At 45.8% G+C, this 27,518-nt stretch overlaps 2 protein-coding genes across 7 annotated transcripts in view; one reads left to right on the forward strand and one right to left on the reverse strand.

Moving 5' to 3' along the window:
- Positions 1–17,291, forward strand: part of ano10a (anoctamin 10a) — a 47,636-nt gene extending 30,345 nt beyond the window's left edge. For all 4 annotated transcript variants that reach the window (XM_036966385.2, XM_036966399.2, XM_036966393.2 and 1 more), the window contains one exon: positions 14,398–17,291. In XM_036966385.2, coding sequence (XP_036822280.1) covers positions 14,398–14,473 — 76 coding nt within the window. In that variant the 3' untranslated portion in view covers positions 14,474–17,291. The remainder of the gene's footprint in view (positions 1–14,397) is intronic.
- A 4,225-nt stretch (positions 17,292–21,516) lies between these two features.
- Positions 21,517–27,518, reverse strand: part of LOC110507598 (SNF-related serine/threonine-protein kinase) — a 65,589-nt gene continuing 59,587 nt past the window's right edge. For all 3 annotated transcript variants that reach the window (XM_090222134.1, XM_090222131.1, XM_090222125.1), the window contains exon 6: positions 21,517–26,389. In XM_090222134.1, the coding sequence (XP_090078260.1) occupies positions 24,994–26,389 (1,396 nt within the window). In that variant the 3' untranslated portion in view covers positions 21,517–24,993. The remainder of the gene's footprint in view (positions 26,390–27,518) is intronic.

Here is a 27,518-nt window from a genome sequence, read left to right on the forward strand (position 1 = left end):
TGGGCTAAAATCCAGCATTTTCCACTGCTTCAGCAAGGGGAGGGAAGCCATAGATACATACATACATACATACATACATACATACATACATACATACTGTACAACTAGCTAAGTGTATCTATCACTGAAGGGAGCAGCCAATGTCCTGGGGAAAATCCCTTCCTTCCTTTGGCACAGGAGGAATGTAGTCGTGATCAGAGCAGGTGCCTCACCGGTGGAAACCCCCTATCAACACCTTAGTCGCTGGCTGTCCACCAGCACTAGCCACCACTGCCAGAGGTGACTGTGACCCACTGGAGAGAAGGCCACAGAGACAGATACTGTACTATACAGAGTAGAGGTTGACCGATTTATGGTTGATACCAATTAATCAGCCGATTAAAAAAAATATATAAAAAAATGTTTTTAAATAATGTGTGTGTGTGTGTGTGGTATATATATATATATATATATATATATATATATATATATATATATATATATATATATATAATTTTATTTTTTTTATTTATTATTTTTAATTATTTGAGACGAAATAAATAAATAAATAAAATGATATATATTATTTTTAAATGTATTATTTTTAATTATTTATAATATATTTGTAATAATGACATTTACAACAATACTGAATGAACACTTATTTTAACTTAATATAATACATCAATAAAATCAATTTCTTCTCAAATAAATAATGAAACATGTTCAATTTCGTTTAAATAATGCAAAAACAACGTGTTGGAGAAGAAAGTGAAAGTGCAATATTTGCCATGTAAAAAAGCTAACGTTTAAGTTCTTTGCTCAGAACATGAGAACATATGAAAGCTGGTGGTTCCTTTTAACATGAGACTTCAATATTCCCAGGTAAGAAGTTTTAGGAATTGTAGGACTATTTCTCTCTAATATTTGTATTTCATTAACCTTAGACTATTGGATGTTCTTATAGGCACTATAGTATTGCCAGCCTAATCTCGGGAGTTGATTGGCTTGAAGTCGTAAATAGCGCAATGCTTGAAGCACAGCAAAGAGCTGCTGGCAAAACGCACGAAAGTGCTGTTTGAATGAACGTTTACGAGCCTGCTGCTGCCTACCACCGCTCAGTCAGACTGCTCTATCAAATATCAAATCATAGACTTAATTATAATAACACACAGAAATACGTGCCTTAGGTCATTAATATGGTCAAATCCGGAAACTATCATTTCGAAAACTAAACGTTTATTCTTTCAGTGAAATACGGAACCGTTACGCAAGAGAAGAGACAAAATTTCCTTAGTTAAAATAAATTAATGTTAGCAAGCAGTATTAACTAAATATTCAGGTTTAAAAATATGTACTTGATGTTTGTGGTTAGGTACACATTGGTGCAACGACAGTGCTTTTTTGCACGAATGCGCTTGTTAAATCATCACCCGTTAAGCGAATATATGCAATGCAGGACAAGCTAGATAAACTGGTAATATCATCAACCATGTGTAGTTAACTAGTGATTATGTGAAGACTGATTTGTTTTTTTTCATAAGATAAGTTTAATGCTAGCTAGCAACTTACCTTGGCTCCTTGCTGCACTCGTGTAACAGGTAGACAGCCTGCCACGCAGTCTCCTCGTGTAGTGCAATGTAATCGGCCATAATCGGTGACCAAAAATGCAGATTACCGATTGTTATTGGCCATTCCGATTTAATCGGTCGACCTCTAATACAGAGGAGAGACAGATACTGTACTACATAGAGAGGGGATATAAACTCATCAAAAAAGAAACATCCTCTCACTGTCAACTGCGTTTATTTTCAGCAAACTTAAGATGTGTAAATATTTGTATGAACATAAGATTCAACAACTGAGACATAAACTGAACAAGTTCCACAGACATGTGACTAACAGAAATTGAATAATGTGTCCCTGAACAAAGGGGGGGTCAAAAGTAACAGTCAGTGTCTGGTGTGGCCAACAGCTGCATTAAGTACTGCAGTGCATCTCCTCCTCATGGATTGCACCAGATTTGCCAGTTCTTGCTGTGAGACGTTACCCCACTCTTCCACCAAGGCACCTGCAAGGTCCCAGACATTTCTGGGGGGAAATGGCCCTAGCCCTCACCCTCTGATCCAACAGGTCCCAGACGTGCTCAATGGGATTGAGATCCGGACTTTTCGCTGGCCATGGCAGAACACTGACATTCCTGTCTTGCAGGAAATCACCCACAGAATGAGCAGTATGGCTGGTGGTATTGTCATGCTGGAGGGTCATGTCAGGATGAGCCTGCAAGAAGGATACCACATGAGGGAGGAGGATGTCTTCCCTGTTAACGCACAGCGTTGAGATTGAGCTTGTTGTCATTGCAGGCAGTCTGATGATGCTGTGACACACCACCCCAGACCATGACGGACTCTCCACCTCCAAATCGATCCCGCTCCAGAGTACAGGCCTTGGTGTAACGCTCATTCCTTCGACGATAGACGCAAATCCGACCATCACCCCCGGTGAGACACAACCGCGACTCGTCAGTGAAGAGCACTTTTTGCCAGTCCTGTCTGGTCCAGCAACGGTGGGTTTGTACCCATAGGTGACGTTGTTGCTGGTGATGTCTGGTGAAGACCTGCCTTACAACAGGCCTACAAGCCCTCAGTCCAGCCTCTCTCAGCCTATTGCGGACAGTCAGCACTGATGGAGGGATTGTGCGTTCTTGGTGTAACTTGGGCAGTTGTTGTTGCCATCCTGTACCTGTCCCGCAGGTGTTATGTTTGGGTGTACCGATCCTGTGCAGGCGTTGTTACACATGGTCTGCCACTGGGAGGATGATCAGCTGTCCACCCTGTATCCCTGTAGTGCTGTCTTAGGCGTCTCACAGTACGGACATTGCAATTTGTTGCCCTGGCCACATCTGCAGTCCTCATGCCTCCTTGCAGCATGCCTAAGGCACGTTCACGCAGATGAGCAGGGACCCTGGGCATCTTTCTTTTGGTGTTTTTCAGAGTCAGTAGAAGTTTTCATAACTGTGACCTTAATTGCCTACACTAAGCTGTTAGTGTCTTAACGACGGTTCCACAGGTGCATGTTCATTAATTGTTTATGGTTCATTGAACATTCATGGGTGTTTAAACCCTTTACGATGAAGATCTGTGAAGTTATTTGGATTGTTATGAATTATTTGAAAGACAGGGTCCTGAAAAAGGGGCGTTTCTTTTTTTGCTTAGTTTATATGCAGTGGCTTGCGAAAGTATTCACCCCCTTGACATTTTTCCTATTTTGTTGCCTTACAAACCCCCAAATCATTTTTTTCTAGGTTGTATCATTTGATTTACACAACATGCCTACCACTTTGAATATGCAAAAATATGCTTAGGGTCATTGTCTTGCTGGAAGGTGAACCTCCATCCCAGTCTCAAATCTCTAGATGACTGAAACAGGTTTCCCTCAAGAATTTCCCTGTATTTAGCACCATTCCTTCAGTTCTGACCAGTTTCCCAGTCCCTGCTGATAGAAAAACATCCCCACAGCATGATGTTGCCACCACCATGCTTTACTGTGGGGATGGTATTCTCGGGGTGATGAGAGGTGTTAGGTTTGCACCAAACGTAGCGTTTTCCTTGATGGCCAAAAAGCTCAATTTTAGTCTCATCTGACCAGAGTACCTTCTTCCATATGTTTGGGGAGTCTCTCACATGCCTTTTGGCTCCAAACGTATTTACTTTTTTCTGGCCACTCTTCCTTAAAGCCCAGCTCTGTGGAGTGTATGGCTTAAAGTGGTCCTATGGACAGATACTCCGATCGCCGCTGTGGAGCTTTGCAGCTCCTTCAGGGTTCTTTGGTCTCTTTGTTGCCTCTCTTTATTTATTTATTTATTTAACCTTTATTTAACCAGGTAGGCCAGTTGAGAACAATTTCTCATTTACAACTGAGACCTGGTCAAGATAAAGCAAAGCAGTGCGACACAAACAACAACAGTTACACATAAACAAACGTACAGTCAACACAAAATAATAGAAAAATCGATGTACAGTGTGTGCAAATGTAGGGCGGTAGGCAATAAATAGGCCCTAGAGATGAAAATAATTACAATTTAGCATTAATACTGGAGTGATAGATGTGCAGATGATGATGTGCAAGTAGAGATACTGGGGTGCATAAGAGCAAGAGGGTAAGTAATAATATGGGGATGACGTAGTCGGGTGTGCTATTTACAGATTGCCTGTTTACAGGTACGGTAAGCTTCTCAGACAGCTGATGCTTAAAGTTAGAGGGAGATCTGACTCCAGCTTCAGAAAATTTTGCAATGTGTTCCAGTCATTGGCAGCAAGCAGAGAACTGGAAGGAAAGGCGGACAATGAAAGTGTTGGCTTTGGGGGAGACCAGTGCAATATACCTGCTGGAGCGCGTGCTACGGGTGGGTGTTGCTATGGCGACCAGCGAGTGAGGGCTTTACCTAGCAAAGACTTATAGATGACCTAAAGCCAGTGGGTTTGATGACGGATATGTAGTGAGGGCCACCCAACGAGAGCATACAGGTCGCAGTGGTGGGTAGTGTATGGGACTTTGGTGATAAAACAGATGGCACTGTGATAGACTACATCAAGTTTACTGAGTAGAGTGTTGGGAGCTATTGTGTCAATTACATCGCCGAAGTCAAGGATTGGTAGGATAGTCCGTTTTATGAGGGTATGTTTAGCGGCATGATTGAAGGAGGCTTTGTTGCGAAATAGGAAGCTGATTCTAGATTTAATTTTGGATTGGAGATGCTTAATGTGAGTCTGGAAAGAGAGTTTGCAGTCTAACCAGACACCTAATTATTTGAAGTTGTCCACATATTCTAGGTCAGAACCGTCCAGAGTAGTGATGCTACTTGGGCGGGAGGGTGTGGGCAGCAATCTTTTGAAGAGCATACACTTAGTTTTACTAGCATTTTTAAAAGCAGTTGGAGGCCACGGAAGGAGTGTTGTATGGCGTTGAAGCTCATTTGGGGGGTTGTTAGCACAGTGTCCAAAGAAGGGCCAGATGTATACAGAATGGTGTCATCTGCGTAGAGGTGGATCAGAGAATCACCAGCAGCAAGAGCGACATCATTGATATATTCCTCGAAAAGAGTCGGCCCGAGAATTGAACCCTGTGGCACCCCCATAGAGACTGCCAGAGTTCGGACAACAGGCCTTCCGATTTGACACACCAGGTGAGGCAGTCATTTGAGAAGCAAAGGCTATTGAGCCTGCCGATAAGAATGCGGTGATTGACAGAGTCGAAAGCCTTGGCCAGATCAATGAAGTAGGCTGCACAGTATTGTCTTTTATCGATGGTGGTTATATCGTTTAGGACCTTGAGTGTGGCTGATGTGCACCCCTGACCAGCTCGGAAACCAGGTTGCAGAGTGGAGAAGGTACGGTGGGATTTGAAATGGTCGGTGATCTGTTTATTATCTTGTCTTTCGAAGATTTTAGAAAGGCAGGGTAGGATGGATATAGGTCTATAACAGTTTGGGTTGAGAGTGTCTACCCCCTTTTGAAGAGAGGGATGACCGCGGCAGCTTTCCAATCTTTGGGGATCTCAGACGACACGAGAGGTTGAATAGGTTAGTAATGGGGGTTGCAACAATTTTGGCGAATCATTTTTAGAAAGAGAGGGTCCAGATTTGTAGGGATCCAGATTTTTCAGTTCTTTCAGAACATTGGCTGTCTGGAATTGGGTGAAGGAGAAGCGGGGGGGTTTGGGCAAGTTGCTGCAGGGGGTGCTGAGATGTTGGCCAGGGTAGGGGTAGCCAGGTGGAAAGCATGGCCAGCTGTGGAAAAATGCTTATTGAAATTAGCAATTATCGTAGATTTATCGGTGGTGACAGTGTTTCCTATCCTCAGTGCAGTGGGCAGCTGGGAGGAGGTGCTCTTATTCTCCATGGACTTTACAGTGTCCCAGGAGGAGGTACTCTTATTCTCCATGGACTTTACAGTGTCCCAGGAGGAGGTGCTCTTATTCTCCATGGACTTTACAGTGTCCCAGGAGGAGGTGCTCTTATTCTCCATGGACTTTACAGTGTCCCAGGAGGAGGTATTCTTATTCTCCATGGACTTTACAGTGTCCCAGGAGGAGGTGCTCTTATTCTCCATGGACTTTACAGTGTCCCAGGAGGAGGTGCTCTTATTCTCCATGGACTTTACAGTGTCCCAGGAGGAGGTGCTCTTATTCTCCATGGACTTTAGAGTGTCCCAGGAGGAGGTGTTCTTATTCTCCATGGACTTTACAGTGTCCCAGGAGGAGGTGCTCTTATTCTCCATGGACTTTACAGTGTCCCAGGAGGAGGTGCTCTTATTCTCCATGGACTTTACAGTGTCCCAGGAGGAGGTGCTCTTATTCTCCATGGACTTTACAGTGTCCCAGGAGGAGGTGCTCTTATTCTCCATGGACTTTACAGTGTCCCAGGAGGAGGTATTCTTATTCCCCATGGACTTTACAGTGTCCCAGGAGGAGGTGCTCTTATTCTCCATGGACTTTACAGTGTCCCAGGAGGAGGTGCTCTTATTCTCCATGGACTTTAGAGTGTCCCAGGAGGAGGTGCTCTTATTCTCCATGGACTTTACAGTGTCCCAGGAGGAGGTATTCTTATTCTCCATGGACTTTACAGTGTCCCAGGAGGAGGTGCTCTTATTCTCCATGGACTTTACAGTGTCCCAGGAGGAGGTGCTCTTATTCTCCATGGACTTTACAGTGTCCCAGGAGGAGGTGCTCTTATTCTCCATGGACTTTACAGTGTCCCAGGAGGAGGTGCTCTTATTCTCCATGGACTTTACAGTGTCCCAGGAGGAGGTGCTCTTATTCTCCATGGACTTTACAGTGTCCCAGGAGGAGGTATTCTTATTCTCCATGGACTTTACAGTGTCCCAGGAGGAGGTGCTCTTATTCTCCATGGACTTTACAGTGTCCCAGGAGGAGGTATTCTTATTCTCCATGGACTTTACAGTGTCCCAGGAGGAGGTGCTCTTATTCTCCATGGACTTTACAGTGTCCCAGGAGGAGGTGCTCTTATTCTCCATGGACTTTACAGTGTCCCAGGAGGAGGTGCTCTTATTCTCCATGGACTTTACAGTGTCCCAGGAGGAGGTATTCTTATTCTCCATGGACTTTACAGTGTCCCAGGAGGAGGTGCTCTTATTCTCCATGGACTTTACAGTGTCCCAGGAGGAGGTATTCTTATTCTCCATGGACTTTACAGTGTCCCAGGAGGAGGTGCTCTTATTCTCCATGGACTTTACAGTGTCCCAGGAGGAGGTGCTCTTATTCTCCATGGACTTTACAGTGTCCCAGGAGGAGGTGCTCTTATTCTCCATGGACTTTACAGTGTCCCAGGAGGAGGTGCTCTTATTCTCCATGGACTTTACAGTGTCCCAGGAGGAGGTGCTCTTATTCTCCATGGACTTTACAGTGTCCCAGGAGGAGGTATTCTTATTCTCCATGGACTTTACAGTGTCCCAGGAGGAGGTGCTCTTATTCTCCATGGACTTTACAGTGTCCCAGGAGGAGGTGCTCTTATTCTCCATGGACTTTACAGTGTCCCAGGAGGAGGTATTCTTATTCTCCATGGACTTTACAGTGTCCCAAAACTTTTTGGAATTTGTGCTACAGCAAATTTCTGTTTGAAAAAGCTGGCCTTCGCTTTCCTAACTGACTGAGTATATTGGTTCCCGACTTCCCTGAAAAGTTGCATATCGTGGGGGCTATTCAATGCTAATGCAGAATGCCACAGGATGTTTTTGTGCTGGTCAAGGGCAGTCAAGTCTGGGGTGAACCAAGTGTTATATCTGTTCTTCTACATTTTTTTAATGGGGCATGCTTATTTAAGATGGAGATGAAAGCACTTTAAGAACAACCAGGCATCCTCTATTGTCGGGATGAGGTCAATATCCTTCCAGGATACCCGGGCCAGGCCAATTAGAAAGGCCTGCTTGCTGAAGTGTTTTAAGGAGCGTTTGACAGTGATGAGGGGTGGTCGTTTCACCACGAACCCAGTACGGACTCAGGCAATGAGGCAGTGATCTCTGAGATCCTGGTTGAAGACAGCAGAGGTGTATTTAGAGGGCAGGTTGGTCAGGATGATATCTAAAAGGGTGCCCATTGTTAAGGATTTAGGGTTGTACCTGGTAGGTTCCTTGATAATTTGATTGAGATTGAGGGCATCTAGCTTAGATTGTAAGACGGCCGGGGTGTTAAGCATGTCCCAGTTTAGGTCACCTAACAGTACGAACTCTGAAGATAGATGGGGGTGATCAATTCACATATGGTGTCCAGGGCACAACTGGGGGCTGAGGGGGGTCTATAACAAGCGGCAAAGGTGAGAGACTGGTTTCTGGAAAGGGGGATTTTTAAAAGTAGAAGCTTGAATTGTTTGGGCACAGACCTGGATAGTATGCCGGAACTCTGCAGGCTATCTCTGCAGTAGATTGCAACTCCGCCCCCTTTGGCAGTTCTATCTTGTTGGAAAATGTTATAGTTGGGGATGGAAATTTCAGGATTTTTGGTGGCCTTCCTATGCCAGGATTCAGACACGGCTAGGACATCTGGGTTGGCGGAGTGTGCTAAAGCAGTGAATAAAACAAACTTAGGGAGGCGGCTTCTAATGTTAACATGCATGAAACCAATGCTTATATGGTTACAGAAGTCAACAAATGAGAGCACCTGGGGAATGGGAGTGATGCTGGGGGCTGCAGGGCCTGGGTTAACCTCTACATCACCAGAGGAACAAAGGAGGAGTAGAATAAAGTACGGCTTAAAGAACTGGTCGTCTAGTGCGTTCAGAACAGAGAGTAAAGGAGTAGGTTTCTGGGCGTGGGAAGAATAGTTGAGGCATAAGTTAGACAAGGGTATGGTAGGATGTGAGTACAGTGGAGGTAAGCCTAGGCATTGTGTGACAATGAGTGAGGTTTTGTCTCTAGAGGCACCATTTAAGCCAGGGGCGGTCACTGGATGTGTGGGGGGTGGAACATAAGGGCTAGCTAAGGCATATTGAGCAGGGCTGGAGGCTCTACAGTAAATTAAGACAAAAATGACTAACCAAAACAGCAATGGACAAGGCATATTTACATTAGGGATAGGCATGTGTAGCCGAGTGATCATAGGGTCCAGTGAGTGAGTGTGTGTATATGTGTTTAGGGGCTTCGTAGCAGAGGGTGTGAATACATTTACACGCTCCACTTTTCCTTTTTTACATTTTTTTAAAACATTTTTTGAAACAAGTATTTTTTTTCATTTCACTTAACACATTTGGACTATTTTGTGTATATTTAAAAATCAATTTAAATGACAGGTTGTAATGTAACAAAATAGGAAAAACGCCGAGAGGGATGAATACTAGAGAGACGGATATTGTACTATATCGAGACAGATATTGTACTATAGAAAGAGCTAGAGACAGATACTGTACTATAGCGAGACAGATATTGTACTATAGAAAGAGCTAGAGACAGATACTGTACTATAGCGAGACAGATATTGTACTATAGAAAGAGCTAGAGACAGATACTGTACTATAGAGACAGAAGGCCACAAAAACAGATACTGTACAGAAGACCCTTATTCCAGGTTTAGTCCAGGGCAGAGCACCTTGCGTGTATGTGCATTTTGAGTGTGAGGAGTCCAGTGGTGAGTGTGTGTGTTCTTGTGTTCCTGAGCCTGCTTGCATCTCTCTGTCTGGTGTGAGCCTGGCCAGGCATGACGTCACAGACACAGGAGTGGTTATGTGGGATGATGGCTGAGTCATCGAAGACCTCTGTCACCTCAGACACTCAGAGAGACAGGCCAGCTCAGAGAGAAGCTGCTAGCTGCAGTCCAACTAAACTTCTCTCTCTCTATGGGATTGACTTAAAGTTCATCATCAGAAGAGAGGCTTGTTACTGCAGCCTGATAGTCCGGAAGTTCATCATCAGAAGAGAGGCTTGTTACTGCAGCCTGATAGTCCAGGGAAGTTCATCATCAGGAGAGAGGCTTGTTACTGCAGCCTGATAGTCCAGGGAAGTTCATCATCAGGAGAGAGGCTTGTTACTGCAGCCTGATAGTCCAGGGAAGTTCATCATCAGGAGAGAGGCTTGTTACTGCAGCCTGATAGTCCAGGGAAGTTAATCATCAGAAGAGAGGCTTGTTACTGACGCCTGATAGTCCAGGGAAGTTCATCATCAGGAGAGAGGCTTGTTACTGACGCCTGATAGTCCAGGGAAGTTCATCATCAGGAGAGAGGCTTGTTACTGACGCCTGATAGTCCAGGGAAGTTCATCATCAGGAGAGAGGCTTGTTACTGACGCCTGATAGTCCAGGGAATTTCATCATCAGGAGAGAGGCTTGTTACTGACGCCTGATAGTCCAGGGAAGTTCATCATCAGGAGAGAGGCTTGTTACTGACGCCTGATAGTCCAGGGAAGTTCATCATCAGGAGAGAGGCTTGTTACTGACGCCTGATAGTCCAGGGAAGTTCATCATCAGGAGAGAGGCTTGTTACTGACGCCTGATAGTCCAGGGAAGTTGGGGCCCAGTGCAGAGAGGAATACAAGATGGGATGAAAATGGAGCATACGTAGTAGTGAATATGGATATGCGTCGCCTCTGTTTCTACAGTGCAGTGAGTGGGAGGTATATCCTAGTACATAGGCCACAACCTGAGCAGTGCAGTGTGAGAGAGAGGCCATCCCTGTCAATCTGCTGGGGATGCTTTATAAAGCCCTCTGCTTCAGCCTTCCTCCTACATGATCAATACTAACATGCCTAGGCAATTAGCTCAACATGCTGGAAAACCAGGGCATTAGTTGACTTACTAGTGTATACTACAGGGAGAGGGGCTGTAGGAGGGAGGGGTCTGGACAGTACAGTGTGCTGGAGCTTTGTTACAACGTGACCGTGGACTTCCCATCCCTCCTGTCTCTCTCCCTCTACCTGCCTGCCTGCCTCTCTCTCTCTCTCTCTCTCTCTCTCTCTCTCTACCTCTCTCTCTCTCTACCTCTCTCTCTCTCTCTCTACCTCTATCTCTCTCTCTCTCTCTCTCTACCTCTCTCTCTCTCTCTCTACCTCTCTCTCTCTACCTCACTGCCTGCCCCTCTCCTCCCTCCTCTCTCTCTCTACCTCGCTGCCTGCCCCTCTCCTCCCTCCTCTCTCTCTCTGCCTCGCTGCCTGCCCCTCTCCTCCCTCCTCTCTCTCTCTGCCTCGCTGCCTGCCCCTCTTCTCCCTCCTCTCTCTCTCTACCTCGCTGCCTGCCCCTCTCCTCCCTCCTCTCTCTCTCTCTACCTCGCTGCCTGCCCCTCTCCTCCCTCCTCTCTCTCTCTCTACCTCGCTGCCTGCCCCTCTCCTCCCTCCTCTCTCTCTCTGCCTCGCTGCCTGCCCCTCTCCTGTCTCCTCTCTCTCTCTGCCTCGCTGCCTGCCCCTCTCCTCCCTCCTCTCTCTCTCTCTACCTCGCTGCCTGCCCCTCTCCTCCCTCCTCTCTCTCTCTCTACCTCGCTGCCTGCCCCTCTCCTCCCTCTTCTCTCTCTCTACCTCGCTGCCTGCCCCTCTCCTCCCTCCTCTCTCTCTCTGCCTCGCTGCCTGCCCCTCTTCTCCCTTCTCCCTCCTCTCTCTCTCTGCCTCGCTGCCTGCCCCTCTTCTCCCTTCTCCCTCCTCTCTCTCTCTACCTCACTGCCTGCCCCTCTCCTCCCTCCTCTCTCTCTCTCTACCTCGCTGCCTGCCCCTCTCCTCCCTCCTCTCGCTCTACCTCACTGCCTGCCCCTCTTCTCCCTCCTCTCTCTCTCTCTCTCTCTACCTCACTGCCTCTCCCTCTCCTCCCTCCTCTCTCTCTCTCTCTACCTCACTGCCTGCCCCTCTTCTCCCTCCTCTCTCTCTACCTCACTGCCTGCCTCTTCTCCCTCCTCTCTCTCTCTCTCTCTCTCTATATCTACCTCACTGCCTGCCCCTCTTCTCCGTCTTCTCTCTCTCTACCTTGCTGCCGGCCCCTCCCTCCTCTCTCTACCTTGCTGCCTGCCCCTCTCCTCCCTCCTCTCTCTCTACCTCGCTGCCTGCCCCTCTCCTCCCTCCTCTCTCTCTACCTCTCTGCCTGCCCCTCTCCTCCCTCCTCTCTCTCTCCTCTGATAAGTGGTGTGAGCTGTGAAGGCATCATTTATTGCCATGGGCTTCCCTCAGAGAGGACTTTGTATGGCTCCCGGCAGGATCCTGGCAGCCATTGAACAAGTCTCTGAGCAGGAGGAGTTTGATTTCTGTTACTGCTGAAATTACAAATGAGATGAATATCCTATGTGGCGCGAGTGTGTATGTGTCTGTCTGTGTGTTTTTCGTTGCACTGTAGTTATGGCGACTACAACGACAAGTGCAAACAAGTTACAACCTCAGAATGTTCCGGCAAGTGCAAACAACAGCATAAATACAGACTGCATTTAACAGACCATGACACACTATTAATGTGACTGTCCGTTTGGTTTTCCAGAACAAGTAGCTGCAGTAGATTAGCCTGGGCGGGGTGTTGAGGACAATCCTCCACACTCTCTCCTTGTGGGGAACCGGAGGTCTTTAATCCTGCTCTCCCCTTATGGAATCCACTGTGAATAAAAAGACCTCCATCAGCAAAGAAACTCTCCTATTGATCCGTGTGTTGGATTGAAGCGTTAATTGCACGTAACACATTTGAACCCAGAATGTAATTTGCTCGGGTGCGCTGGAGGCAGTGGAATGAATTGATTAAATGTAACTCAGCTGAGATTAGAGTCTGGGGAGAAGGCCTGTGTTGTAAAAAAAGTGTTCTATTTTAAAATAAGAAGTCAATCTGGTGAAGATCTCCAGGTCTTGTTAAGAGGTTCCAGAACCACTGTAATTTGGAGATGTAATGCTGTTTTAAAGCTCTGGTTTCCTCTCCTCGGGAGGCTTAATGTCATTTAGAGAGAGAGAGGAGAACTCTGTATATTTGTTAAAGCAAGCTAACAGTGTGCTTATGTTTGTTTTATTTTAAAAAGCTGCTCCAACACTGAAAAGCGTTAATATTTATATATTATAATATATGCCATTTAGCAGACGCGTTTATCCAAAGCGACTTAATCATGCGTGCATATATTTTAAGTATGGGTGGTCCCAGAAATGGAACCCACTACCTTGTTACAACGGCATGCTCTCCCTTATGGAAACAGATTGCAATCAGAGTGCAGTATACCTGCAGTATGCTGCAAATACTGTGTCCAAAATTATATATTTTTTTTTTACTGCAGTACTTTTGCATTGTAACTGCAGTTACGCTGCCAACACAGCATCACCTGGATTTGAATGTAACAAAGTTCAACATTCACCTTCTGCTACCATTTCTGTCAAGCCGTCTACACATACAGTTTGATGCATGCGGTCGATAAATCCAACATGCACCACACCGAACGCACTGCAAGGCAAACACAGCGTTTCCTTGGGAATGAATGTAACTCTGGTGTACCAACATGTAATGACGCTGTCGGTGTGATCGAAGCGTTACAGTGCAGTATAACTGCAGTTATTCTTGCAAATACTGCATCCAAAATACCACAGCCGACAACTTATTGTACTTTTACTGCAGCTTCAAAAACTACCAGCTGAGCTACAGAGAACAATGTATTCCTTCTATGGAAGCTGAGCTTCCCAGCTGAGCTACAGAGAACAATGTATTCCTTCTATGGAAGCTGAGCTTCCCAGCTGAGCTACAGAGAACAATGTATTCCTTCTATGGAAGCTGAGCTTCCCAGCTGAGCTACAGAGAACAATGTATTCCTTCTATGGAAGCTGAGCTTCCCAGCTGAGCTTCAGAGAACAATGTATTCCTTCTATGGAAGCTGAGCTTCCCAGCTGAGCTACAGAGAACAATGTATTCCTTCTATGGAAGCTGAGCTTCCCAGCTGAGCTACAGAGAACAATGTATTCCTTCTATGGAAGCTGAGCTTCCCAGCTGAGCTACAGAGAACAATGTATTCCTTCTATGGAAGCTGAGCTTCCCAGCTGAGCTACAGAGAACAATGTATTCCTTCTATGGAAGCTGAGCTTCCCAGCTGAGCTACAGAGAACAATGTATTCCTTCTATGGAAGCTGAGCTTCCCAGCTGAGCTACAGAGAACAATGTATTCCTTCTATGGAAGCTGAGCTTCCCAGCTGAGCTACAGAGAACAATGTATTCCTTCTATGGAAGCTGAGCTTCCCAGCTGAGCTACAGAGAACAATGTATTCCTTCTATGGAAGCTGAGCTTCCCAGCTGAGCTACAGAGAACAATGTATTCCTTCTATGGAAGCTGAGCTTCCCAGCTGAGCTACAGAGAACAATGTATTCTATGGAAGGTTTATTCTGTTTATATGACATCCCCAATAATAGGCCTAACAGGTAGCCTGTATTTCATGTGGCAGTTCGGTAGAACATAAGAGATATTAATCACATTTTACACTGTTACAGAAAATGCTGGAGGCCTCGGGGATCCCAAAGACTGATAAGTGATGAGGAGAGAAGAGGCCGATCGTTCAGATACTGACAAGACGAAGATGGGCTAAACTCCAGATGGAACATGCCCTTCCAAAGGAGAAAGATTCACATAGACTGTTTTCTTTACAACACCTCAATTAGCTCATTTATGCATAAAATATCCCAAAGTAATTTTCTTTTTATATATATATAAACGGTTGGTTGTTAAACCTGGCTTTATGCTCTTAACCTCTGCACTGTTGCCAGGTATTTCTGTTTGTTTTGCTGAGTGTAGTGTATTACCTGCAGATGTCTATACAACATTACTGGATGTGATTAAAACAATCATGAAGACCAGCCTCTAAACTAAAGATTCAGATCTGACCGGAGAACAAGACTTTATGTTAATGTCCTCCGGAAACCACTGTTGGAAATGCATTGCTACGTACCAAATGTAATGTTAAGGCAGGGCTTGACATTCAGGTCAATTTGCAATGGCACACTAGACTAGGCCGAATGGAAGAAATACTGGCACCAGTCAACATCTGGCAGGCAAGTGAATGATGCACGCATAAATTCAACAGCTAGGGATTTTATCTTTCATTTGGGCTGAGCAAGTAGCCTACAGGATTCATACAGACATTGGGAAGTCAAATTCAATGATTTTTCAAGCAATTAATTGTAATTTTGAAGGACTTGCATTTTATATTGAATTGTTGTCATAACCTATCGAAAAAAAATCCCCCCAAAATTAGTAAGCAGAAAAGTATGCATAACAACTTAGAGAATAATGCATGTTTAATTAAGCCTTCCAAATGACATAAACATATTTTACATTCTAAAACCTGTCAGAATAAAGTGGACATTGCCTGACTAATAGACTGTATGTAGATGCTCCCAACACACTAATGATGTCTGTGGCAGATAGTCAGTCTCACCATTTGAAATGTTGAGGGCTTATTGTATCATGTTTTAAAACAAAGTGAGTAAAAACCGGGTTCCCTTTGTAACGGAACGATGTGTATGGAAAACAAACATTCCACTGGTTGTCTTGCTCATAATCACTGCACGTGGTTTTACCGCAAAGATGGCAACAGACCTGCGCGGGAAACAAATGAAAGCAGATAGATCTCTCATAAAAACTGATCAGAAATAAATTCAATCGAGGAATAATTATATTGCAGTGCAACTTCTAAATCGGCTACCTTCAATGACTTTTCTAGGACCAAATAGCCTCGAAGAAATGTCCGATTATCAAGTTAGGCTATTCTATGATGACAATTGCGCAAAGCAAATATTCTACCAAGACGGAACGTTTTATTGCAGGTTTGCATACCTATACTTGCCTTAACATTTATTGGTATTTATCAGACCTTTGAAGATGTTCCCTGCCGCTGTCGGTCTTCAGTGAGCTGCTCCACACAACAATCTCCAGCTAGGCTTAATGTGTAGATTATGGTGCGCGTATGATAAATAATCAACATAACGAACTCACAGCTTCAGGAATTCTTTATTATATAGCCTAGATTAAATATAGCATTTTTACAATATTTATTTTCATCAACTGGCCCGGAGGGTTTCCAAAACCTCCCCGGGCCAGCGGGCAGCCCTGAATGTCAGGCCCTGGTTAAGGTGCTAAATAATAGGTCATTGAAGGTGTATGGATGCGGTTGAGGGTAGTATGCTGTATTACATAGACTTTTCATGTTCATGTGGCCATTCTGGAATTGGTGGAGGTGGTTCAGTTTGAGATAGATGGCCTATGGTAATTATATCCAGACTGTATTCCACCAACAGATGACATGAATTACTTTTCAAAAATAGGTTTTCACATTAGACAATAGTTTTAGACCAACAGCTTTGCTTAAAAGCCACTATAGTCAGTTATGGGGTAGGGCTCCATCCAGTATCACTAGGTCTGTCAGAGACGTTATCTAAGTAGAACTGCTTTCAAAATGGAAGTCTTAGGAATTCTGGCATAATTATGTGCTCTAGCATTGAGATCCTTGAAACGTTTACATAGTGTTGCCAGAGTATAATATATGCCATTAAGCAGACACTTTTATCCAAATTGACTTAGACATGTATCATGATGTATTTATGGCTCCAGCAGGACTCAAACCCAGGATCCTTGGCGTTGCAGGCGCCATGCTCTACCAACTGAGCCACACAGCCAGGGTGTTATCTGATCCATAGTGATACTACACATGGAGATACAACTGAGCCACACAGAACCACACAGCCAGGGTATTATCTGATCCATAGTGATACTACACATGGAGATACAACTGAGCCACACAGAACCACACAGCCAGGGTATTATCTGATCCATAGTGATACTACACATGGAGATAGGAAAGATCTAATTATCAATGATGATGCTTCAGTATGCTACAGAGAAGTTGTAAAGACTGGAATGGAATTAATGGAAGACCATGTTTGATTCCATTCCATACATTTCAATGAGCCCATCCTCCTATAGCTCCTCCTACCAGCCTCCTCTGTATCATACTGAAGCATGGTATGCTACGTAATGTTAAATACTCCTCACAGCCTGCAACTATCATGGTCATTGTTACTCAGTCTAATCAATGACTATCAATCAGAAGTAGTGATACTTAGAATGTATGTGAGTGGAAATTCATTGATTTTTTAAAAAGTTTATGCTATTAGTCCAATGTGCTCTTGAAGACCCCCCTCAGAGCGGGCTTGTGCCTTTTACATGACATGCTGTCAAGATTTGTTTTATATGCTATATACTGTACCTACACTCACTACAGTTTGCCATCACAATATCACCAAGTGTTTAAAAATGGTTCAGAACAGCATTATTGAAACCAAACAAACCCAGCATCCCTTTCCTCAAATAAATCTATACAAAAGTCTTTAATATATGCTTACAAGTGTGTCCATTCTCTAGTTCAGGTTCTCCCCACCCATCTACACACAATACCCCATAATGACACACAATACCCCATAATGACAAAGTGTCCCCATTCTCTAGTTCAGGTTCTCCCCACCCATCTACACACAATACCCCATAATGACACACAATACCCCATAATGACAAAGTGTCCCCATTCTCTAGTTCAGGTTCTCCCCACCCATCTACACACAATACCCCATAATGACACACAATACCCCATAATGACAAAGTGTCCCCATTCTCTAGTTCAGGTTCTCCCCACCCATCTACACACAATACCCCATAATGACACACAATACCCCATAATGACAAAGTGTCCCCATTCTCTAGTTCAGGTTTTCCCCACCCATCTACACACAATACCCCATAATGACACACAATACCCCATAATGACAAAGTGTCCCCATTCTCTAGTTCAGGTTTTCCCCACCCATCTACACACTATACCCCATAATGACACACAATACCCCATAATGACAAAGTGTCTCCATTCTCTAGTTCAGGTTTTCCCCACCCATCTACACACAATACCCCATAATGACACACAATACCCCATAATGACAAAGTGTCTTCATTCTCTAGTTCAGGTTTTCCCCACCCATCTACACACTATACCCCATAATGACAAAGTGTCCCCATTCTCTAGTTCAGGTTTTCCCCACCCATCTACACACTATACCCCATAATGACAAAGTGTCCCCATTCTCTAGTTCAGGTTTTCCCCACCCATCTACACACAATACCCCATAATGACAAAGTGTCCCCATTCTCTAGTTCAGGTTCCCCCACCCATCTACACACAATACCCCATAATGACAAAGTGTCCCCATTCTCTAGTTCAGGTTTTTCCCACCCATCTACACACTATACCCCATAATGACACACAATACCCCATAATGACAAAGTGTGTCCATTCTCTAGTTCAGGTTTTCCCCACCCATCTACACACAATACCCCATAATGACAAAGTGTCTCCATTCTCTAGTTCAGGTTCCCCCACCCATCTACACACAATACCCCATAATGACAAAGTGTCTCCATTCTCTAGTTCAGGTTCCCCCACCCATCTACACACAATACCCCATAATGACAAAGTGTCTCCATTCTCTAGTTCAGGTTTTCCCCACCCATCTACACACAATACCCCATAATGACACACAATACCCCATAATGACACACAATACCCCATAATGACAAAGTGTGTCCATTCTCTAGTTCAGGTTCTCCCCACCCATCTACACACAATACCCCATAATGACAAAGTGTCTCCATTCTCTAGTTCAGGTTCCCCCACCCATCTACACACAATACCCCATAATGACAAAGTGTCTCCATTCTCTAGTTCAGGTTTCCCCCACCCATCTACACACAATACCCCATAATGACAAAGTGTCTCCATTCTCTAGTTCAGGTTTCCCCCACCCATCTACACACAATACCCCATACTGTTGTCCTTCTGGCAGGTTTTCCCATCTCAGCCAAGGAACTCTGAAGTTCTGTCAGTGTTCATTGGGTTCTTGGTCACGTCCCTGACCAAGGTCTTTCCTGCCCAGTAGCTCAGTTTGGTCAGGTGGTCAGCTCTAGGCAGTTCCAATAGGGCCTTCAGAAAGTATTCAACGTTTCCAAGAGCACAGTGGTCTCCATCATTGAAAATGGAAAAAAATATGGAACTATCTTTTTTGTTGTTCACAAGACAGTAAAAACATTAGGAAATCTGTTCCCAACTATTCCCAAGCATAGTAGAGACATTATTGTTTATCAACTGTAAACAAGGTTTGAAATGATCGTTTAGTCAAATATCTGTTTTGGCTTCTAGCGGTAAATTTGCAGTCTACAAATGATTTGTAATTATGTTCCGGTCCCCTGACCATCCACTCCAGAACATTTGTCCCTCGGCTGAATCTAGTTGATGATCCCTCTAGTGTGTCCCGTCTACATGCTCTACCTCTGTAAGGACAGATCTGTAATTATGTTCTGGCCCCCTGACCATCCACTCCAGAACATTTGTCCCTCGGCTGAATCTAGTTGATGATCCCTCTAGTGTGTCCCGTCTACATGCTCTACCTCTGTAAGGACAGATCTGTAATTATGTTCCGGTCCCCTGACCATCCACTCAGCCTGTGTCTGAATCTAGTTGATGATCCCTCTGGTGTGTCCCGTCTACATGCTCTACCTCTAAGGACAGAGGTACAGTACCTTCAGAAAGTATTCATACCTCTTGCCTTATTACACATTTTGTTGTTACAACCGGAATTCAAAATGTTAAAATATGAAAAATCTCACCTTTCACGCCATAATGACAAAGTTAAAACATGTTTTTAGAAATGTTTGCACATTTATTGACAACGAAATAGAGAAATCTACAATAATGTGTATGAGTATCCAACCCCTATGCTTTGACACTCCAAATTGACTTCCAGTGCATCCAATCTCTTTTGATCTTGAGATGGACTCCAAGTTGTAGTGACACCTGTGACCAATTCAATTGATTTAGAAAGAAACACGTGTCTATATAAGGTCCCACAGTTGACAGTGCAGAAACTATACCATAAAGTCCCAGGAACTGTCCGTAACTCTCAGAGAGAGAGAACTGTGATGAGGCATATATCTGGGGAAGAGCATGAAAAAGTTCTAGAGTATTGAAAGTTTCCAAGAGCACAGTGGTCTCCATCATTGGGAAATAATAAAATGGAACTACCCAGACTCTGCCAAGAGCTGTCTGCCAACCAAACAGGCAAGAAGGACCTTGGTCAGGGAAGGGACCAAGAACCCAATGACCACTCAGAACTAGAGAGTTGTCCTTGGCTGAGATGGGAGAACCTGCCAGAAGGACAAGTCTCTACAGCACTTCAATCTGGGCTTTATGGGAGAGTGGCCAGAAGGAAGCCACTCCTGAGAAAAAGGCACATGACAGCATGCCAGGAGTTTTCAAAAAGGTACATTTTTAAAAACTATTTGGCCTGAATGCAAAGCTCTGTCTGGATAAAATCAGGCACAGCTCATCACCAGTCTAACTCCATCCCCATTGTGAAGCATGGTGGTGGCAGCATCATGCTATGGGGATGCTTTTCAGCAGTAGGGGACTGGGAGACTGTTAAGGATGGAGGGAACAATGAATGGCGCCAAATACAGGCAAATCCTTTATCAGAACGCAAACGACCTTAGACTGGAGCAAAGATTTACGTCCCAACAGGACAATGACCCCAAGCATAAAGCCAAAGCAACACTGGAATGGCTTCAGAACAATGTGGAAGTCTGAGTGATCCAACCAAAGTCCAAACTTGAATACCATTGAAAATCTGTGGAAAGACTTGAAGACTGCTGTTCACCGCCGCTCTCCATCTAACTTAACACAGCTTGAGAAAATCTGCAAGGAAGAATAGGAGAAAATCCCCAAATCTAGTTGTGCAAACTGATACAGACCTAGCCAAGACGACTCAAAGCTGATACAGACCTAATTCTGCATTTCATTTAATACATTTGCTACCATTGAATAAAATTATGGGGTATTATGTCGATGAGTGACAGAAAAAATATTGACTACATTTTGAATTCAGGCTGCAACACAAAATGGTTCTGAATACTTTCTGAAGGCACTGGAGGTGAAGGCTCTATATAAGTTGCTCTTCAGGGGTTATTGGTGTCTTTTGGCAGCAGCATAAGGAGTTGTAAATCCTGGCAGAATACCTTTCAGCAGAGGGGCTCTGTGGCCTGCATATTTAACTGGTCTCTACCCTGGAGGGAATAGTCTCTGGAGTCTGATCATGGTGATGCACCAAGATTGTTCTAATTAGAGTTCTCCTAAGTCATGTGCCCCAACTGGCACCCTACTCCCTACATTGTGCATTACTTTTGACCATGAAAACTAGTGCACTATATAGGGAATAGGGTGCCATTTGGGACATTAACAGAGATTAGGCTGATGGTTGATCTTAAAAGCAAGGCCACCAGGTAAACTACCAGCACACCGATCAGTGATCCACCTCTTGGATGAAGCTCTGAGGTAAATAGTTGACAAGATAAAGTTATGGTGTAACATTGGGGATCGACACTGTACAGTGTAATGGATTATTTTCTGTCAATTCCTTTAGCAACAAGTGATCGAAGTTGCATCTGACAGAACACAGACCCACTTGGGAGACAGGCGTGTCATCAATGCATCGCGAGCACAGAAAAGACTAGACTCGTTTGTAAGACGTCATTTCCCACAACATTTTATTTAGGATATCACCATAGCTATATGTAACTGTTCACAACAGGTATCAACTACAGAATAATACATTGAATAATTCTGCCATTTCATATTTTCATTTAGCCAGTACATGGTTTGGTCCAGTAACATTCAGTGGATGGTTCTTCCTCTCTCGATGTCCTTGGATGGATAATGTTAAACATATAACACATGCACATGTCATTCAGCTGTTTACATCTGGGTAAGACAACGGTCAGACTGGCTGACATGAATAAAGTCATGTTCTTTTCTTGGAGACACCCATTCCTAATAAGGCTATACTTACAGCTCTGCACCAAGAGGTTCACTCTGCCGACTCTAAATATAGAGCACCATATTTACATCTCTATTTACAGACATTTTGTTTCAAAAGAAAAAAAATACTCAAGATATCTTTCTCTGTTCGTTTTTAGTCCGAGGTGCCTTTCAATCTAAGGCTGTACAGGGTTGAAATATAAAACAAAAATATGTTGATTTACAGATAGCTGCAACATGTAGCTTATTGCCAATGCCCTTAAAATATATCCCCACATCTCCCTACAACCCCATTTCTGTCCTTCTTTACTAAGCCCAGTCCTTTAAAGCTTACAGACAGGAATCTCTCCTGAAAGGTGCTCTACTGAACCACTAATCCTGAATGTAAAACCTTCACCCTGCAGTGTCCAGTAAGGTGTGGGTGTGTGTGACACACACTGCGATGTTAGTCCCCAACGAAAGACTCACGGGCCCAATTCAACACAGAATAATTTTTAAAACAGCAGATCGTTCAAAAATATAACTTTTTAAAACATATATACATACTCAACATATACCCTTTAAAAACAAACAAACCAACCAGCCTGCCAGGCCAGTCAGAAGACCAGCCTGCCAGGCCAGTCAGAAGATCAGCCTGCCAGGCCAGTCAGAAGATCAGCCTGCCAGGCCAGTCAGAAGATCAGCCTGCCAGACCAGTCAGAAGATCAGCCTGCCAGACCAGTCAGAAGACCAGCCTGCCAGGCCAGTCAGAAAATCAGCCTGCCAGGCCAGTCAGAAGACCAGCCTGCCAGGCCAGTCAGAAGATCAGCCTGCCAGGCCAGTCAGAAAATCAGCCTGCCAGGCCAGTCAGAAGACCAGCCTGCCAGGCCAGTCAGAAGATCAGCCTGCCAGGCCAGTCAGAAAATCAGCCTGCCAGGCCAGTCAGAAGATCAGCCTGCCAGGCCAGTCAGAAGATCAGCCTGCCAGGCCAGTCAGAAGATCAGCCTGCCAGGCCAGTCAGAAGATCAGCCTGCCAGGCCAGTCAGAAGATCAGCCTGCCAGGCCAGTCAGAAGACCAGCCTGCCAGGCCAGTCAGAAGACCAGCCTGCCAGGCCAGTCAGAAGACCAGCCTGCCAGGCCAGTCAGAAGACCAGCCTGCCAGGCCAGTCAGAAGACCAGCCTGCCAGAGCAGTCAGAAGACCAGCCTGCCAGGCCAGTCAGAAGACCAGTCAGTTACAGTAACAGAAAGTGAAACAGTCTAACAAAGCAAAGACGTGTGTGGGTCCACTGGAATACAGAGACCCAATGCAGTTTCCAATTCATTAGTACGTTTTTCTTTTCAATTCTCATGCTCTTCTATTGATCTTAAAATGCATTTTCTAAGATGGTACGTCAACATGGCAGGTGGTCAACCAAGGCCATGACCAACATGTGAACGGGACCACATCAAATCTGTGTGGGTCTGCTTGCCTGCTACCTTGAGGCCCAGCACAGCAGAAAAACACACGACTCGTCTATCAGTGTACTTTACATTCAGTTTGACACGTTGTCATGAACTTTGAATCATTTCAGGAGTTTTGCCCAATTTGCAAATGAATAGCAGTAGTTCTAATTACAGATGAATGACCCTTTCTGTTAGAATAGTGTCTAAAAGATTGCAGCTCCTACCTGTATTCACTATACAATAGTAAGTATAGTAGTATTTGACCCAAATAGGTGAATGTATTGTGCCTGAAGACGAGTGCATTGAGATTGGAATAAAGAGGAAGCTGAAGCCTTATTTTCCAGGTTCCTGGCTCTCAGGAACACCACAGTAAACCAGATGTGTTGAAGTAGCACTTGTTAAACAGGGGTTTGGAAACAATCATTCATGTTACCTTCAAAATCAATTCAGTGAGCTGTATCGCCATCTAAAATGCCTCTTTAATTCCATACACTTAACAAATACAAACATAAAACAGATTGTCTGTGTGCAATATCCAAGTGAAATAACGTTTCAGACAGTAGGTCACTGTAAAATGAGGTTAATCAATGAATCAAATTAAAACATCTCTAGAGGTTACCAAGTTTCTGTCTCAGTTGGTCGTTGCCATGTGACTGCATGGCAGGAGCTTATATCAACATGAAGGTTACAGGTTACTTCCCTCCAGGACCATGTATGGTGACTGGTATCTCTGTCCTGTCCTGTCCTGTCCTGTCCTCCTCTACCTCTCCCAGCTGTATGGTGACTGGTATCTCTGTCCTGTCCTGTCCTGTCCTCCTCTACCTCTCCCAGCTGTATGGTGACTGGTATCTCTGTCCTGTCCTGTCCTGTCCTCCTCTACCTCTCCCAGCTGTATGGTGACTGGTATCTCTGTCCTGTCCTCCTCTACCTCTCCCAGCTGTATGGTGACTGGTATCTCTGTCCTGTCCTCCTCTACCTCTCCCAACTGTATGGTGACTGGTATCTCTGTCCTGTTCTCTTCTACCTCTCCCAGCTGTATGGTGACTGGTATCTCTGTCCTGCTCTCGTCTACCTCTCCCAGCTGTATGGTGACTAGTATCTCTGTCCTGTCCTCCTCTACCTCTCCCAGCTGTATGGTGACTGGTATCTCTGTCCTGCTCTCCTCTACCTCTCCCAGCTGTATGGTGACTGGTATCTCTGTCCTGTCCAACTCTACCTCTCCCAGCTGTATGGTGACTGGTATCTCTGTCCTGTCCTCCTATCTCTCCCAGCTGTATGATATCTCTGTCCTGTCCTCTTATCTCTCCCAGCTGTATGGCATCTCTGTCCTGTCCTCCTCTACCTCTCCTAACATACCCTTTACATAGTAGACAGTAGACGAATAATCAAATTTAAGTGCTTACCCTTTAACTATCACGTGCTACTACTTACCCACTGTTAAAAGTTTGGTATTTTGTACCCCAAAATATAGTTGATCTAAAATCAAACCAACATCCATATTTATGTTTCCATCAACACCCCAACTAAGTTGTGTTACCTCGGCTCATTCCAGGGGGAGCTAGTGATGTAGCAGAAACAAAAGAACCCCCTGCAGCATGCAGCTCATAGGTCCTACAAGTGGCATCTTTTAAGACAACAGCAGAAGGCAGGTTGTGATGGGGAGGTGTTCTGAGGTCAGACGTATGCTACAGCGGTGACTGTGGTTGGACAGATTGGACTGGCAGAGTGGTGTCAGAGGGCGCCAGGGAGTGTGTGTCATATGACCTGGCAGCAGCTGGCCTGAGAGGTGCACAGGAGCCCTTCTCTAGGGCTGCGCTGGATGTTCACAGAGATGCTCTTTTCACACAGAGGTAGCTGGAGAACATTCTTTTTCAGGTTGTTCAGCTTGTTATTCTCCTTGGTGGCCAGGGCCAGTTCGCTAAGTGCTGCTGCCGTTTGGTCTGTGTATGACCGTGGAGTGTTGACAGCAGTGGTGGGCAGAGCGATGGTGTCTAACTCCAGGTCCAAGCTGCCGTTGGAGCCGATGCACATCTTCCAAGAGGACCTCTCCTGTGTCTTGACGCTGCCAGCTGACAGGCTGCTGGACAGACTATTGGACAGGTTCTGAGGGTCTATGATGAACTGGCCCATCCCCCCTGCCAGGCCGGGGCCTCCACTTCTCCCCCTGTGCTGTAACTGGGAGCTGAGACACAGGCTCAGGAGCTTCAGGCTCTCCACCAGCTCTGCTGCCCCGGGGCTGCGGGAGGCACAGTGTCTCCGCGTGGACCCTGAGCCTGAAGACGAGTGGTTACTGCTGCCGTTAGAACAACTTGAGGGGGAACCCTGTCCCTTACCACCTCCCCCCCCACTACTACCACTCCCTCCATTGTCATTACTCCCCCCACCTCCCCCTCCAGGAGGACTGCCCCCCTCCCCGGGGGGTTTACTCTGCCCTCCACTGCTCCCTCCACCATTTCCCCCTGAGTTTCCAGGCGGGCCCTCACTGCTGTCCCTGCGGTTCCAGCTGTAGGTGAAGCCTGTGTCCTTGTCCAGACGCCGGCGGTGGCTCTCGGAGTCGTCGTCGCTGGTCTCTGAGCTGGAGCAGGACGAGCCGCGGCCTTGGCTCTTGCGGCGGTGATAGCGTTTCTGAGTGGTGCCCGGCGACCCGGCCGCTGCAGCAGCGATGTTCATCTTTAGCCGGCTGAGTTTGGGTGGCAGGCCCTCGTCCATGTCGAAGTCGTCGTCTGACTCACCCTCCTCCTCAAAGATCTGGTTGAGGACTGGGGCACTCTTCCTGGAGGTCAGCCGGTTGGTGATAGATGGAGCCTTGCGACGCAGGATCACTTGTGTGGACAGAGGGGACGGGTCCTCTTCCTCCTCTTCATCCTCCTCCACTCTGAACAGGCAGCTGCGCTGCTTGGCTGAGGAGGTGGAGGGTGTGGGGGCCGTGGCCCCAGCTCTAGGGGGCCCAGAAACGGGGGCAGGGGCACCGGAGGCCCCTGCGTTGCTCTCGTCCCTGCGGAGCTCCAGCAGGCCTTTGGTGCGGTGTCCGTTGAGAAGGCTCTCAGCGCTGCGGGCGGGGGACTGGGGACCACCAGCGTGGCAGATGGAGGAGGCTGCCAGACTGTCCTCGATGTCCTGATGCATGTCAATCTTCGTCGGCCAGGACTGCCTGGAGGGGCAGAGAGCAGACCAGAGTTACCCAAACTATTCCCCTGGTTAGTATACGCTGGAATGACTTTATATAGAGTCAGAGGAGAAAATAAACTAAGATAAAATAAACAGTATGATCTTAGAATGAGGTCAGATGATTCATGTGTAATCCAGTCCTGAACTGCTGAACCTGACTGAACAGCTCAGTGAGTCAACATTCTTCTAATGTAGAAGGTCCTTGTTGACATGGCAGAGTGAGAAAACAAACAGAACAGAGCACTGGGGATCTCTCTCGACGGAGCCCGGGCATGTCCCAGCGGCACGCAATCTAACACAATTAATCCCATGGTAGTCCTGCCTGCCGGGTGCATGTGTGACCCTCCACGCTGCTGCATGGCGGTGGAGGCTGGGTCGGGTCACCACAGGGCCCTTAGTGCTGCTCTGACACCATCCTAGTTAATTCAGCCAGGCTTTCAAAAGGCGTAACTACAGTAGAATCTCTCAGACACACACCTCAGCTGTGTGACACTGCTCAGACTCCATTCACTCTCAACCTCAGACGACCCTGACAGACTCTACAGACAATCCCTGAACTACCTGATGAAGCTCAGCTTCAGCCCACGATGGCACAGAGAGCGAGAGAGCGCGGGGGCACTATGCTAACACACTTAGTATTCGCCCTCTTGTCCAGGTCACTGTTTTGGGCATATATAAACTGGCATGCATGATACACAGTAGACTGTTGTTATTCCTAAAAATAATTGAACCACTATCAGAATGTTATTTCTGTTATGATGCCATGTTGCCTGATGCCAGACGCTGACAGTGTTTGTGTTAAAATACAGAACAACCCTGAAAAACTAAGTGGTGAATGGAGGAGCGCAGGCCAGTAGAAACAGTAGATGTAGAGACCTGTACTGCTGCACTATACATGACAGTGGATTTGACTCACATTCTGCTCCTGCACCCAGGGGGCCACGACCCAGAAGATAAAAATTGGGCCTTTTCCCTCCGAGCACCTGTTTGGCAATGGGTTTCTGGCCAAATGGGTTACAGCGAGCAGGCCAGGAGGGAGCAGCTTTAGCCTGCATGCGTTTGATCTCTCCTCTTCCTCCAAAAGGAGTGGCTCCCTCTCTCTGCTTCTCTCT

This window comes from Oncorhynchus mykiss, chromosome 3, assembly GCF_057628025.1.
Source record: "Oncorhynchus mykiss isolate SJ-2025 chromosome 3, ASM5762802v1, whole genome shotgun sequence".
In the NCBI taxonomy this organism is placed as follows: Eukaryota; Metazoa; Chordata; class Actinopteri; order Salmoniformes; family Salmonidae; genus Oncorhynchus; species Oncorhynchus mykiss.